At 40.4% G+C, this 17,089-nt stretch overlaps 1 protein-coding gene across 2 annotated transcripts in view; it reads left to right on the plus strand.

Moving 5' to 3' along the window:
* The window catches only part of CSNK1G3 (casein kinase 1 gamma 3), a 77,053-nt gene extending 73,336 nt beyond the window's left edge, over window positions 1-3,717 (plus strand). For both annotated transcript variants that reach the window (XM_075078455.1, XM_075078454.1), the window contains one exon: window positions 1,334-3,717. In XM_075078455.1, coding sequence (XP_074934556.1) covers window positions 1,334-1,388 — 55 coding nt within the window. In that variant the 3' untranslated portion in view covers window positions 1,389-3,717. The remainder of the gene's footprint in view (window positions 1-1,333) is intronic.
* Window positions 3,718-17,089: the final 13,372 nt, after the last annotated feature.

The following is a 17,089-nucleotide window of genomic DNA, read 5'->3' on the forward strand; positions in this document are numbered from 1 at the left end:
TGGTCTGTCTCTGCCCACTGCTACTTTTTCAGTGACTGAGCGACAGGGTGCCCTTGGATATTTTGAGAAGGTAACTTCTGTCTCCCCCCTTACTTTGGATGTTGTTCTCACCCCTTGTAGAACCTTATTTTTAGACCCTGATTCTCCCTGTTTTTTAAATGCTTTCCCCATTTCCCATATTCCAAACTAAATCAGCAGGATTCCTTTTGAATTTTAGTGATATAAAATGCTTGGTGAACTGTCAGTAAGTCCTTAAGGCTATTGATGCCATACAATTTTATTTTCACTTATGTTGTATTTCAAAACGTAAGAAAGACTCTTGAGCATATAGCACTGCAAGTGCGAATTCAATAACCAAACTGCAGAACTCCATGGGGCAAGCTCTGTTAAGGAAGACAGCTTGCATATTCACTTTTGATTGCAAATCATGAATACCTACTAGGGGGAAGATTTAATTTTAAAGGTGAGGAGCTGGGAGTTGCTTAAAATAAGGCTAACATTACATGCAAATGAAGGAGTTTTCTTTGTATATTGGTTGCTTTCCTCTCTAGTCTATTTCTAAAAATACTTACTGGACTTTTGCAGTCCTATGTATAACGTATCTCTGTCTCCAATTCTTTTTTTTGTGTGTAGTGTTTTTTCAGTTGCTTTCAGATTGTCTCTATTTGCTAAGTGAAATTTGCATGATTTGTCAGTTTTAGTTTCTTTCATCTAGTAAGGAGTAAAGCAGAAGAATGTCAATATAGTTCAACATACTTAAGGCTGTGATTTTTTCACTGTAGTAATATCACAGCACTGAATCAAAACAATCTTGTTCATGAACACTTTCTTCTAAAATATTTTGGAGAGTAGCCTGGGGGAAGTTTCTTTCCAAATTCGGGTTGACAAAGGAAGCTCAAATTGTTTTCTTGTATTAGCAACAGTAGTGTCTTAAGTACACAGTTCAGGTGATAAAATCTTAAGCTCATGCTTGTATTTAACATGTTTCCAGTTCATGTGAAAGAGTACTCAGATAATGGGACACTCCTTATTATTGCAAATACATTTTTAAGTCAGCCTATAATGCCCGTGCCTTTGATAGCCTCACACAATGCTCTACACTTAATAGCTATTTTCATTATAGCTTTTTTCATTTAATACTTTTTTCCAAAAAAGGTGAAATGTGTCAAATATCTCTCCTTCAGTTTCTTTCACTAATAAATCAACCACCTGCAGTAGAACTTACTGTGTTGCTTGTGGTGCTGGCCATACTTCAAGTGAAACAAATACAGTAAATGGAGTTTTGTTTTGTGATTTCTTTTTATATCATATGTAATTCATGTCACACCTGCAGGTGCTGCTGTTTTTCCAAGCGGAGGAAAAGGAAAGGTATTCAGCGCCCCACATGACTAAAACCAAGCAGAACATGGGAAATTGCTTGTTTGTTCAACTGCTGTCTTGTGACCTTAAAAACAAAACAAAACACCAAAACCCAACAGAAAAAATTTTTAAAAACCCAACAAAACTAAGACCCAGCCAAACCCTCTGTAATGACCACATTTTCGAAGGAGTCCCTTAAAAACCATGTCATGCCTGTGTGCTTTGATTTGGTTCTCCTGCATCCATCTTATTTCTTTAATTCATCTATTCTGAAAGCTTTAAGGTTTTGTCAGATATGAGTGCTTCCATGACCATCAACAAATGGACCAATGAAATGGTACAAATGAACAGTATCTTCAGCAAAACTAAACTTGAAAAGTACTTTTTCTGTCCTAGGAAGTACTAGCAGTGTCTTAGCTGAAGACTGAAGTAATAAATCTGTCATTTGAGTTTGTAACAGCAGATCAAAAGCTGTTTTTCTCAAAAATACAGAAGAAAAATATAGATCCAAAACCGTATAGAAAAAACAATAATCTTAAGACTTTCTAACACCTGCATTGATTTTTGTTTTTGTTTTTTTTTCTTCCAATATTGCTGATGATACTGTAGTCAAACTATCATCATTAAACCCTGTCTGTGGTATTGTGGTACAGTCACCGTCTAGAGATACTGAGGAGGCTGATTGACTGTTGACAGTTGTTTAAATGGTGGCGATACTAATGAACAGAAAATATTTCCAGTAGCCTCTTGGTTTGAAAACCTGCTTTTGTTATGCCTACAATGGAATTGCAGTACAGTGGAAATGACAAGAGTGTGCAAAGAATGTAGGAGTTTGTATAATCTAACTTGTGCTTCCAGTAATGTTAGTAAGATTGAAATGCCTTCAAAGAGGACCTACAGGGAATTATAAAAGAATAAATAAATGTGAATCTGGTTAAAGGGGAATAAGTATTAAAGCTTGTATGTTCGCTAAGGTAACTGGTGATTGACAAATCTCTAACTTGAAAATATGGATGTACCATCTAGTGTTCGAGATCTCTTTGTAAGCTATTTCACTCTTCAATTTACCAAAAAAAAAGAAAAAAAGCAGTGGAAGTGAGTTAGACTTCTGCCTTCTGTCTTCTAGCCCATAGCACCCAAAATTTCCTGGATATTTCTTGTCTTTCAGTGTAATCTCACTACTATAGTAAGATGGCAAGGATGTGTCAGGTGCTTCCCACAATCCAACGAAGTGCCTGCAATATGAACAAACCAGCAATTCTGTAGACAAGGCAGCCCACCTTATATTTTCTTCAGAAAATATATGCTTTGTTTAAAGCCATAATGGCAGAGGTGTGCTTTTGTTATGTTCAGCTACCAGTTGTTGAAGAAGGGGTGTGAAAGATGGAAGTGACTAGACAGATTTGTTGACCAAAACTCAGATTATAATTTTTTTAAATAATCCTTCTAGGCCTAATTAGTAGGTTTTTATCTATCCACACATGCCTTTTGGCATACTTATTTATTTTTCATCTGTTTGTGGTAGCATTTAAAATGTGTATTAAAATAAATGCACACCTTTGAATTCATTATTGCATTTACAAGGATTTTAGTTGTCATTTGTAATTTATCTTTCCTTGACAGCCAAAAGTATATTTTATTGTTTGGATTATTTAGTTATATGTATACTTTGACCTGTGTCATTGTTACTATTCATGGTCTTAAGTTTTTGGGTTTTTTTAAAAAAAAAAAACAACAACCTGAACTTGGGCTACAAAAACATACTGTATAACAGGTTGTAAGTTTCCACTCCACCAGTCTGTTATTGATTATCTCAAACTCATGAAGCTACTTCTTTGTTTTTGTTTGAGCTGAAAAGGTAGGAAGTTACCTTAGCATTCTTATAAGAAAACACATCCTTCTTTGTAGTACTTGACCAAATTTGTTGCTTTGTAAGATTTGTAAGTATGTGTGGTATGTATATTTCTCACACACCTGATTAGTTTTATTCTCAGAGGTTTTGATCTGTACAGTGTTTGTAAAATTTGAACTCCATAAACAAAGTATGTATATCATGGACTTAAAATATTTGAATATAAAAAAGCTGATAATTTGTTGAAATTACCACTATCTAGGCATTTGCTTTTCAGCAGTATTTTTTCTGTAGTGCTTGATTTTGATGTTGAAGGTTTTCTTCTGACAAAGCAGTCAGTACTAAAGCAAGTATTTTCAGTTTATGCTAATATGATTTGCGTTTATATCCTTTTTTTTCTTGTCTAAATTAATGAAGTCAACACTGGCTGGACGTCTAAAAATGAAATACATCACTGTTTAAATGTAAGGCAAAAAAAAAAATAAAGATAGTTTTTCAAAACATGACTTTTTTCTCCCATTCCTACAGTCTTGGATGAAGTAGTGGAAGCTATTTTAACAATTGCTGAAAAGTTTTAATCTTCTTGGACAGCAAGGAATTTGAAAGCATGTTACTCAAAATCCTGCCTCAACATTGCAGTTTGTTATATTTGCCTAGTTGACAGATGTTACTCTTATATGTTTTAATACACTTAATGATAACAGTAGAGTGAAGAGACTTCAGTGCACATGTTTGTAACTAGGAAATCTATTCAGTGTCTCTGTGGGTTAAAGTCTGCTGTCTGTGAAAAGTCATTACAGATACTGTGACATATGCAATAAATGTCTTTCATTTTGCCAGGTAGCTATCTAGAAAAGGAAGAACTATAGTTAGTTCTTCAGTCACAACCTTTGTTCAGTAGAGATGATTGTTCCTAGCTGTAGAGCATTTGATATGATAGAAAAAAGGGCATATTTACTTGAAAACAATGTTATGAGGCAAAATTGATTGCTAGACTTCTAATTAAGTTTCCTAGCACATTACCTCATAAGCAGATGTTTTAATTTGCTTGTGCTCTTACATATCTACAGAATTTTTGCAAGTAAAAAATTTTTTTCAAGTTGAGTTTTCCTCAGAACTTCTTTCTGAGACTTGGAACTTTAACATCTGAGTGCTTTAAAAATACACCCCCATGTATTCATAGCTTCAGTAAGCTTCAGGAGCATTTTAGAGGCTTTTAGTATCTTTTTTGAAGGATATTTCAAACATGAAGATTGCAGAATTAGTTATGTCAGAATTAAGCTACCGTACAGCTTCATTGTTTGTTTTATCAAACTAAATAGTATATTTTCCAAGAATATCTTCTTATCTAAGTATTCAGGATGAGTGATAGTAACTGAGGTGTTATAGTTTTAAGGATGTATTCAGTTCTCAGATGCTTAATTCTTATTTTTCTTGTAATATAGGCTGTTACATATCTTGTTACTGCACCTGTTTCAATCAAAATACAGCTTTACTAAATATTTGTGGGTCTTCCTGTAGTGACACATACGGTAACATCAGCTGTTTAAGGTACTTACGTCTTCACACAACTTGACTTGGAAATATTATCCTCATGTCATTAAAGACTACTGAATTGAAAAGTGCTGTTAAAAAAAAACAAACACCAAAAACCCGAAACCCAAACAAAACAAAAACCACAAACCCAAAACAAAATAACTCCAAGTTCTTTGACTAGTTCAAGTTGGAAGTATTTTTTCAGTGTACATGCATATTTTCTTGTTTACTGAAGTGCATTTGAGTATTTAGCCAGCCTGACAGGCTGTGCCATCGGGACAGAGCTGGCCAGGGGTCACCCCACGGCATGGGAGAGGACCTCTTGGTGGGGGGGGTCAGTGGGATTAACTGGAGAGGCTGAGGGGGAAAGGTTCAAGGCTGCTCGAGGCTGCTGGAGGTTCTCTGCCACAATCCCAGCTCCTGGCAGGGCCGTGTTCAAATCTGCATCTGCCGGATGGAAATCCTGCTTCATCCTTCCTTTGGGGAATGGAGACAAGCTCCTGGGGAGACGAGAAGCGCCACAAACACCTGGAGGTGCCTATAGCTGTCAGGCCTTTTCAGCTGGATAGCAGTGGCACAGGTTGGCTTGGTGGCCTGCCAAGACCATGGGAATGTGTTCTTGGTGCTTGAGGAGCACTGCAGAGCTCACCGTCCTCATCCCCTGCGGAGCCAGTGGCAGCGGCACTAAGGAATGGGCTGCAGAGATGTTGCAAGGGCTATCAGAGCCAGCACCTTCCCCAGTGCTTCCCCACTGGTGTCCTGCTGGGCACAGGAGGGATTCTCGTCCCCAGGGTTGATCTGTCTGGGGGCTTTTGCCACTCTCAGAAGCCCCTGAGATGGCTCTGGGTTGCAGGAGGGAAGGAGTCAGGCAGCGGTGGCGTCCCTGCTAGGTGTGACCAACCATGGGGCTGGGATGCAGGTCTTGCTCATATGCTCAGGGAACAAACGATCGCCAGCTCTGGGGTCAGGAAGGAATTTTTCCCCCCAGGACAGATTGGCACTGGTCCCCGGGTTTTTTTTTTCCTTCTGCAGCACTGAGCACGGCCCCTTGCCAGGGCTCCCCGGGCCCTTTTTGGTAAGTGACTGCCTGCTGCTCTTGCAGCACCAAGACACCACTGGTGCCCTGGGTCTGGGGTCAGGAGGGATTGATTTTTTCCCTCTGGGACAGATGGGTTACTGGTGCCTGGGGATTTCTTGCCCTGCTTGGCTGCATTGTGCATGGCTCCTTGCCAGGGCTCCTCTGGGCCATTTTGTGTAAGTGCCTGCTGTTCTTGCAGGACAAAGACACACGAGCGCCCTGGATCTCTCAGGAGCTGACACTTTGCAGAGGCCCCTGAATGCAATAAAAGTGCAGTTTTCTCCTTGATCTGCATTCATGTCTCGTGTGCGCTGGTCTTGGCTGGGAGCCTTGTCCTGCCGCTGAGCTGTCAGCAATGGCATGTGCGCTGACGCCCAGAGGCCTGGCAGCGCCCTGGCAGAGCCGGGAGGGTTGGTTGGCTGCCCTGGGTCAGGGTGTCTCAGCAGCCAGAGTGCAAGGCATGTTCAGCCGCTGCCTCCTGGCCACTCAAGCTCAGCCTCAAGAGTGCACTAAGAGCTGCCTTCAGCACCTGGTGCTCCACATGCCCGTGTTTCTTCCCATCCAGGTCTGCTTAGGCACTTGCATGGTGCATCTGGGGTTTTGGGCAGAGCCGCGCTACACATCACATACTCGCCCCCCTTTCTCCTCCACTCTCCCAGCTCTGCCCCTCCTGTGCCACTCGCAGCTTGCGGGGGAGTAGAGGGGGAAACAAGGAGGCGGCATCCCCACAGCTTCTCCAGTCTTGGCCACTCAAGACAGTGTTTGCGCAATGGGGGCAAGTGGGAGCTGCCACAAACATGAGCCTCGCCCCATCTTTGCGGCTTGGTGCAAGATGGCAGTCAGCAAAGGGCTGGCCCGCCTCCTCAGCACAGCCTTTCCCCCCAAGGACCAAGGTCTCAGCTGGGTCCACAGCACAAAGCTTCAGTGCAGTGACATGTGCTGCGCTCTGTTGCTTCAAGCATTGCACTGAAGCGTAGCAGCCCTCCACGTGCCAGAGGCGCTGGCTGCCCTCTCCTGCAGAAGCCCAGGCCATGGCCATGGCTTGGGAAGGTGACTCGGCGGAGGTGCCAGGCAGGACAGGTTTACTAGTGATAAGCTCTGGGACAGCACGACGAGGTTTGAGTGACGGTGTGCTAGTGAGGGCTTTCAGTCTGCTCCACGATAGGCCAAATGCAGTGGAGCACATTGGAAAAGTTTGTACACTAATAGCTGCAGTACAAGGGAAAAACAAGAGGAACTGGGAGCTTTGGCTCCGTCCCAGAGGTACGACAACGCTGGCCTAAGTGAGACTTGGTGGGAAAAGTCCTGTGACTGGAGTGCTGTGATGGATGGTTACAGGCTCTTCAGGAGGGACAGGAGGGGCAGGCGAGGCAGGGGGGTAGCGCTGTATGTAAAGGAGGGGTTGGACTGTACAGTGCTTGTGGTTGGGGGTGACATGGTTGAGAGCCTCTGGTAAGGATTAAGGGAAAAGCTAATAAAGCAGCTATTGTTGTGGGAGTCTACTATAGATCAGCCAGCCAGGGCAATGGCACCGTTGTATTATTCTGGAAGGAATTAAGGGAAATCTCCAGATCAGTTGCCCTTGTCTTTATGGGTGGCTTCAACTTCCCAGCTGTTAACTGGGACTGTCATACAGGAGATCTGAAGAAGTCTAGGAAATTCATAGCGTCACAGACTGTTTTGGCTTGTAAGTGACCTTTAAAGAACATGTAGTCCAATGCCCCTGACATTGGCAGGGACATCTTTCAACTTGGCCTCAAACAGCTCCAGGGATGGGGCATCCACAGCTTCTCTGGGCAACCTGTTGCGGTGCCTCACCACCCCCATGTAAAAAAAAGCCTTCTTACAGCTAATGTAAATCTCCCCTCTTTCAGTTTAAAACCGTTGTCCCATGCTTTGTCACTACAGGCCTGGGTAAAACATCTCTCTCCATCCTTCCTATAGTCTCCCTTTAAGTACAGAAAGGCCACAATAAGGTCTCCCCACAGCCTTCTCTTTTCCGGGCTGAACAACCCCAACTCTCTCATCCCTTCTTCACAGCAGAGGTGTTCCAGCCCTCTGATAATTTTCATGGCCCTGGTCTGGAACCCCTCTAATAGGTCCAATTGTTTCTTGTGCTGAGAACCCCAGAGCTGGACACAGCAGTAGAGGGGCAGAGTCCCCTCCCTTGACCTGCTGGCTGCCCTTCTTTTGATGCAGCCCAGGATACAATTGGCTTTCTGGGCTGCGAGCACATGTTGCCCGCTCATGTCCAACTTTTTATTGGTGTACTCTTCGCTAGGTAATAAGCTGTCTGGATGGGCAAGCTCAAAAGCGTTTTGGTGAATGGAGTTAAATCCAGTTAGTGGCTGGTCAAAAGCGGGGTTCCCCTGGCCTCAGTGTTGGGGCCAGTTCTGTTTAATATCTTAATCAGTGATCTGGACAAGAGGATAGAGTGCACCCTCAGTAAGTTTGCAGATGTCACCGGGTTGGGCAGGAATATTGATCTGCTTGAGGGTGGGAAGGCTTTGCAGAGGGATCTGGACAGGCTGGGGCAACTGGCTGATCAGACAAACTATCTGCATTCAGCCATGTAGGCTGGGAGTGGTGAGACAGGAACAGGTTGCCCAGAGGTGACTATCTCCATTCAGCCAGGTAGGGTTGGCCTGAGGATCCCTGTGATAGATTTGTTTTCAGCAACAGTGCCCTCTGTCATTGATCAAGAGGAATTGGAGGCAAAGTTCTTTCTAAGTGAAGTGTTAGTTAGATGATAGTGAAGTATACATAAATGACTCCAATTTGATTGATAAACCTCCCTGCATGCAGGACAAAATGATACTGTTCCTATAGTAAAGATTTATTTTCTTAAATTTAAAAATCTTATTCTATTGCCTGATTATGCTATAATGCTTTATAAAATAATTACAAAAATACCATTTCTGGAAAAAACAAGGTAAACTTTTATAGTCTTCTCAGAAATAGCCAAATGTTCCAGGTGAAATGAGCCCTGTGTCAATGACCAGTATAGGGAATTTCAGTGTCTTAATTCTAGTTCCTAGTTGAGCATCAGCTTTGTGTAGTACCTCCTTAAGGGACCTACAACACCTAAATGTCAAATGGTACACTGTGATTAAATAGTAACATTTTCTTTAGCATATTCCTTTGATTCAGCAAAAGTAATTAATTTGTCTCCTGGCTTTGGCTAGGCTTTGGCTAAAGCTTCTCCTATTCTTGAACTTGTGTTCTTGTTCACTTTTATTATCAGGGTTATCTTCAATCTGTGATTCCTTTACAGGAAGCTCTCTAAGGTCCGTGTCCATTTTGTGAAGGGTGGTTAAGTTAAAACGAGACCGTAGAGTCCCTAAGTCCACTTAAGCGGGTACACGTGAACCGCACTATGTGGCGATACACTGGAAGTGAGAAAATGAGGGAGGGCACACCTGCGAACCTCTCTGTTCTGTGGGCACCCTCTCTTCTCCCAGGAGATCTTGGTACCACACGTGACACGGGATGATCTGATGTATGAAGTGAGTGGGAACACCAGTGTCAATTTTTAAGTTAAATGTTAGTAAAGCTTAATTTCTTTCTTAGTCTTTTTGGTTATGAACTAAACATAGATATAAGTTCTACTAGTTCCTTCCCATACCTCAGGGGATATTTTTGCTCACTACTTGGATTCATGCACCCTGCACTGTAGCCCGTGGGTTGAGAAAACGGGAGTAAGACACAATCTCCATGTCCTCTGCAGGGGACCACATTACAAAGCCTGAAGTGTTCAACACCTGGCTCGGTACAAATGATGTCTGCAGTTCTGGATTAGCTTTTTCAAGATTAACTATGTTGTTGGGTACGTTTGATGTGTTTCCACCTCTGAACCTTACTTGAACTCATGTTCCCACCTTGCTTTGCTTCTATATGACTTTATGCAATCTTGGAAAGCTCTCAGATTAGATGAAAGGTCTGGGATTTCTCAGGATCTGAACTTGATTGTTACAAGAAATCATGTGATTGATTGTGGATCAGTTGCTCCTGCTTTGACTGGTGAAATATAAACACAATCTGGGGTTCAGCTGTAATAACAGGACAGCTAGAAAGGGCTTCTTATTTGAGACAGTTTGTTCTGTCCACAGAAAAACTCTGTCTGCAGAGAGATCTGGACAGTTTGGAGAGCTGGGCAATCACCAACCATATGAAATTTAACAAGGACAAATGCAGGATTTTACAGCTGGGGCACGGCAACCCTGGATGTACATACAGGCTGGGGAATGAGAGGCTGGAGAGCCACCCCGTGGAGAGGACCTGGGGGTTCTGGTCGACAGCCAGCTGCATCAGGGGACATTTAGACTGGATACTAGGAAAAATTTATTTACTGAAAGAGTGGTCAGGGATTGGAACAGGCTGCCCAGGGAAGTGGTGGAGTCACGATCCCTGCAGATGTTTAAAACACATGTAGACGCAGCACTTCAGGGCATGGTTTAGGAGGCTTGGGGTGTTGGATTGATGGTTGGACTTGGGTTGTGCTTTAGCCGGCAACTCAGCCCCACACAGCCGCCCGCTCACTCCCCCACCGGTGGATGGGGGAGAGAATCAGAAGGGTAACGCTCGTGGGTTGGGATAAGAACAGTTTAATAATTAAAATAAAACAATAACAACAACAGCAACAATAATGCAATGGAAAGGAAAACAATGAGAGAGGTGCGAAACCCAGGGTGGGGGGGGGAAGTGGGGCTGAAATACCAAAACAAGCTGCACGTGGTGCAGCCGCCCACTGACCCACTGCCACCAGACCCCGAGCTGCACCCACCCCCCCATGATGCACCCGGTGCCCCGTTAATGTGCTGGTCATGGCATCACATGGTACGGAAGGAACATCCCATTGGCCAGTCGGGGTCAGCTGCCTCGGCTGTGGCCCCGCCCCTCCCGGCCTCCGGCCCACGTGGCAGAGCGTGGGAAGCTGGAAAGGTCCCTGACTGCCACAGGCGCTACAGTGAAGAGAATTAACTCTATCCCAGCCAAAACCAGCATACTTTGATGATCTTAGAGGTCTTTTCCAACATTAACAATTCTGTGACTCTGTTGTATGATTCTATGTCTAGTTTGCTCAGAGGACCATTCTGTATACAATGGCTTTAAAAAATATACTTTAAATCAAATACCTCTGAGTAGTATTAATACATTTTACTTGATAGCTGTGGATAATTAAATCAAATTCAGTAGAGACCAATAGTAGGCTTATCTGACTTAAAACATTTCCAAGAAAAGACAATACAAAAAAATGCAAATTCAGCATTGATATTTGGACTTTTTAACTATTTTTTGACATAACATAAGAAACCTGCTATTAAGATTTGTGGTTATTTTACTTCAGTGTCACTTTGAGTTGTTTATGCCTGTATTAAAGAAAAACAGATTTTTTTAGAGGAAATGTGTGCAGTGTTTCAGTTTTCTTTTGCTGTTACTCTGATTTGCCTTATTGATCAGCTTGGTTAGTTCCAAAGTTAGCAATTGCTTAGATTCGATTAATTCGATCAGCATGGAAGTGATCCATTTAATCTTAGAGCTGTTAGAAAGCACTAGTGAATAATTGATTGAATAAAAAGTATGATGGATGTTTTTAGACTTGTGTGTCCTGTTATTAGAGATACTTGGATTAATGATTTTATTTCAAAGATTGCTAGAGCGCTAGATTCTTTCTCCTAACAGAGACATGTGTTCCTCACTTTTTATGAAGAATAATACTTACAAAATCCAATAAACAAATTCAGACTACATGGATTAGTCTGAAGACTGTGGCACAGTCGAGATGGCATTCTGGAGAAGAGTTGAGTCTCTGCAAAGAAGCCATATTCTTGAGTTAGTCCTTACCACATGTGCTCTGTATTGCCTTACATAACCTGCATGCCCTGCACAAAATTACACTTGACAATACAGTCTTAACTGTAGCCTGCTGAGAATGTTTAATGATGCATTAAGGTAATTTTAGTCAATCTAATAGTTTAACATTTTTATTCATCATAAACATACAAAATTTATATCGGCAAGTTTTACCTAATTAAAAAGTGTATCTTGTCTGCGTAGTTGATTAATTGGTAGCCATAGCATGTGTCAGTTCTGAGATCTGAATTATATTTCATAATTCCAGTACCTTAGAAAGTCATGACGTTATAACACGGAGTGTAATACAAGAAGGTGATCCATTCCTCTCCTACATTGCTGTCATACTTTAGAGAGGAACGTGTCAAACCTTTTTGTTTTGTGATCAAAGCCAGGTTTTAGAATTCATATATGTCTGTACACATAACACAAACAGTTATTGGTGCTTTAAGGGCAAAAAACCGGCACAAACCTTGAGTGTGATTGTTGTATAAAACTTGTTGAGTTAAGCATAGTGTGTGTAAAGGAATATGAGGGGAAAAATTAAGAAGCAGTAGGTTAAAAGCCTACTAGACTTTGAGATATTTAAAAGAAGAAAAAATCCAATCCTTATATATGTAGTTTTCAAAAGCAATACGATATTTTCCAGTGTTCATTTGAATGATCCAGAAAGTTAAGCCAATTCAATACCATATTTTTAGGACTAGTATTAAAGGCCAACCATTTTAGAGTGATTTCTCTTGATAGGTAATTTTGTGTTCTGGTGAAGATAATTTTATTCAGGCTTTTGGCTGCAAAGGTTTTCTTTATGGTATGCCTATCATAAATGAACTCGGATGAGTTATTGGCACACTAAACAAGTACAATCCATGTGACTGTAACAGCTGATGTGGAAGGTGTTCTAAGAGTCATATGCAACTGCTGTATTTTTAATACAGAAAGCATATTAGAGGTACTTCACAATGATATATTTTTTTTCATGTTGGAATTGCTATCTTGCAGATCATCAATGCAAATGATAGCATATAGAACACAGTGGACTGCATTCTTCCAGAATCAAATCATTTTTGAGGGACATATTCTCGAGAAAAGTTATTACATTAATGTTTGTGTTGAATTTCATCCATGAAGCAGAATTTAACCCTGCCAATAAACACGTCAGTGGCAGCCAGATTGTTTTGTCATGTGGCTGTTTCTCTATTCCTGCCTAGTAGCACACTGTAATCATTCTGTAATACTGCTTCTCAATATTGAAGTCTACAAATAACATGTAAAACAGTGAATATCCACATCCTGGATGTGTGGCACTCATTATTAGCATTGGGTTCCACAGTTAGCATGCTAGCAGGTTTTTAGATGCAAGTTTTGAGGGACCTAGTAATAGAATCAATGTCTCAAAACTTGATTATGGGCTGCAAACACTATGCATTCGGTAGCCTGGACTATATACCCTACATTTTGACCTATCGTAATTATAGATTGCATGTGACTGCAATAATGGTCAACGGTGTTCTGCAGCTAGTTGCAATTTGTGTATCTATCTCTTGTCAAAATAATGGTCATGACCCAACCCCTGTCTCCATATGTCTTTTTTTCAGTTAGCGTACTACAGTGTATTAAATCGACATTGCTGGATTTCGTTGGATACATCTGACATGTTTTAGTGCTGACGTGCTGTTAGTGTTGAGTTGTTTTCTATCAAGTTCTGTATTTTTGCAGATACAATATTTACCTCAGCTAATCTCTATCCTTGTATGAATGTAACACCTGGACAGTAAGCATTTGTATAACCACCCTCACCAGACACTCATGTTGCCCTCTCTTTCCCAAGCTAACTGCATAGCAGGTAGATTTCCAGTCTCCTAACAGAGTTAATTCCCTGTGGGAAGGGAAGAGTACAGGATTGTTGTGAGATAGGATATGGGCTGTCTTGGATCACTGACATGGAGTTATGGAGGGAGAGAAGGAGCCCTGGACCAAAACATTTTGTACTACTTGTGCAGACACGAAACTAACATTGCACTGAATTAGTTTTTCCATGGCATTGTGTTTCTCTTCCCCCTCCCCTGACTTCCTGCTATGGGTGCTAAAACACTTTATTTCAGCTGTGCTGCAATGCTGCCACATAGAGCGAACATTTGAAAATTATTATATGCACTTTGTAACGGAAATAATCAGTTATTTCCAAATAAAATACACTTTGTCAGTACAGTTTATACACTTTAACCAGGAATGGAATAAGTGCTTCAGAAAATGCTCCATTTTGTAGCTAAAATGCACAAAAAAACCCCAACCCAGCTACTGATCTTGTGTCCAATATGTTAAACTGCTGTAAATGGGGAATGTTCAATAGGTGTCTCATGTAATTAGTCTACAAAAAAGACTGTTGTTTTTTAAGGACTATCTTATAAATATTTATATATTTTACAACTTGTTGAAATTATATTGTTTTAAATTGTACAATACAGCATTTTCTGTGAGCATGGAAGCATACTTACAGAGCACAAATAGTGATATCTGCATATTTCTATCTAGTGTCCAGATAAAACGGAATTAGAAATCAATCAAATCTTTCATCATGGACCTAGACTAGTGCAGTTATTCTTATTGATCTGATTTAATAAGAACATGAAGCTGAACAGCTTATAGACTTCTTTGGGATTCTGTCTTTGAATGCATACTCCAGAAAGGTAAAATTTTATTGCCAATGGGAAAAAAAATCCATGAATAAAATTCAGGCACAGACAGGCCTGAACCTGGTTGTTTTGGTTTGGGTTTTTTTCAGCTGTATTGATCAGTAAGTTTGAATCTGTGTGTTTGGTATTTTTTATCCTGTAGGTGGGGCAGTGCTGATGGTAAACTATATGCTTGACTTAAGGGAAAGAAAAGGGAGTTGGGGAAAAAAGCAATTTTGGCAACCACTCTATTATAGGTGATTATAACAAGGAATTTAAAATGTATGCCACAATTGGAAAACATGAAAAATTACATTTCCTTTTATGTGAAGCTAGTATGACCTTCACTGTCTGAAATAGCAGGAAATATTATTTCTACAGTAACTGTACTACACTTTTAGCCTGATGGTTGTTAAGCAGAAAGCTTAGCATGAATAAATATAGATAGAAATTGTCAGGTCACATTTCAGTGAGAGTTCATGTTAAGCAGTAATATAAATGTAAGAGCTTACAATGAAACGAAATTCATAATGTAAAGGTCAAACCTGCCAATAAGAGTCTTTTAAGGAAAGCTGTTGGACTGAAAAGATTCCAATTTTGCTTTAATAGATGGTAACATAGTACAACAAAACTAGGGCATTTCTGCTGGATAAAATGTGATCTACATTAGGGCCTGATTCAGCAGAAAAACTGTATCTGCTTCCATGTAGATGATCGTACTGTGCAACAAAACCTGTCTTTCTTTTTATAAAGGAATGCTGCTCCTAAATAAAAACAAAATAAAGAAAACAGATAAATAGCCAGCTATTATAATTTTTACCTTTAAAATACTCACACACTGAACTTCATGGTTGCTGGAGTGTTTTAGTGATTTAAATTCAAACATTCCCTATTAGCATAAGTAAAATGTTAGTTTATCATCATTGCGGATGCTGTGCTTGTTTGTACCTTGCCTTCAGCAAGCACACTAATGTAAGAGCAGTGTAGCAGTGAGCCATCATAACCTATGAAAGATGGTTCAGAGCTAAAGGTACAGAATCAGTTTGCATGGAAGCTCAGCAGATGATTTGCAGTCAGTGTTTCATGTGAGGATACAAGATTGTCTGACTCAACAGCTCTGAAGCTTTTAATGAACTATATTTAAACTAACATGGCTTATCAGAAACCACATGCATCTCAGCGTAGACAGGTGATTACAAGGACATTTATAATGAATTTCTGTGACTTTTTTCAAATGTAGTTTTTCAAAATATGCTTAATTCAAATTAAGAGTGAAAACAGATAAGGTTTTGAAAGTCACATTACAAGAACAGCTTTGTTGCAGCAGACTGAATTTATATTTAATAGAATAGTTTGTCACCATAGTGATCACTGTCTAATATCCAAGAAAAAATATGAGAAAATGAAAGCTTATTGTAATACTTCCCTCAGCAGTCACCTCTTTCAGTGTTCCACAGTTTAGGAACTTTCTCAGTCACAAGAAATATTTATCAGTTTAATAACCTCAGTGAATTTTACTTTATCTTCCAGTAAGTTGCCAGATTGCTTTCTGAACTTGAACTTCTACATGTATCCAGAGCATCTTTGATACCAACTTTCATTTTCTATACCATGCTAACTGCTGTGTACCTCTGTTAGACACTGGAGGCTTGGAAAATCTTGCTGTTAACCTTTCTAGATTACTTCATCAGAGTTTATCCAAAACCTAGTCTTTTTTTTTTTTTAACTTCTGAAAGTGTACATTAGGCCTGCTGTATGAAAGAACTGGCAACTCTCCAATAATTGTAGAGCTTCAGAGGCTGATGCTTGGAAGCAAGATCATAAAATGCTACCACTTGACTGGGATAGTTCTGTTCCCTGTAAAACATCCAACTTTGCTTATCACAGGTTCAGTTCCTGCATAGTAGCTGTGAAAGCTCTAAGGTGCGCCAGTGTGGTGATGCTCCTAGGATTTTAGAAACTTGCCTTATACTGGCACTGAACAACTTTAGCAATGACTGGTCACAGTGATAGAGCCTAATTTCACAGGTCTCCCCTCTGTTGCTGTGTCATGGCAGTGGTAAGGAAATTCAGAAACAGCTGCAACATTGATTGAATTGGCAGGTTCTGATTATAATCTTGGTTTCACTGGCACATTAACTAGCCCTAATATACAGTGCTGCATCCTTTATCATGTTTATTTTTGTTCTAGTTTTGTTGTTGTTGTTGATAATACATTGCAGTATTTCACAATGTCAAGGAAAATAATCTGGAATGGACAATTGCTGTATTTTTTCTATTTGGAATGCCTGTTTTGACATCTTGCATATCTTATATGTATTTAGTTTCTCCTTTTTCACATCTGCTTACTCTATGCAAACCTCTTAGATTTGTCCTCAACTGATCATGTTTTGGAACTTTCAATAAACAGTGAAGGTCTTGATTTCTGAGCAACTAATAAATAGAAGATGTAGTCTCTTCAGTTGTCTTCTAATTATATACATCTCTGTTTACAAGTACTTGAGGCTGAAATTAAAAATGTCATTGTGACACCAGTTGTGATCTTGGAACACATGAAAGGAGCAATACTAGTGCTGCTGCATATGCATCACATTTGAGGGGAGTTTGGTTTTGTTTGTAATGCTCATTCCCTGTTTAGCCACAGGCCTCCTAAATGGAACTTTTGTTCTGGACTCTTTCTTTTTTTTTTTTTTTTTTTTTTCAGTGTGAATTCTTGGCTTAAGTCTTGAGAAGGCT

Source organism: Phalacrocorax aristotelis, chromosome Z (assembly GCF_949628215.1).
Source record: "Phalacrocorax aristotelis chromosome Z, bGulAri2.1, whole genome shotgun sequence".
Taxonomy (NCBI): domain Eukaryota; kingdom Metazoa; phylum Chordata; class Aves; order Suliformes; family Phalacrocoracidae; genus Phalacrocorax; species Phalacrocorax aristotelis.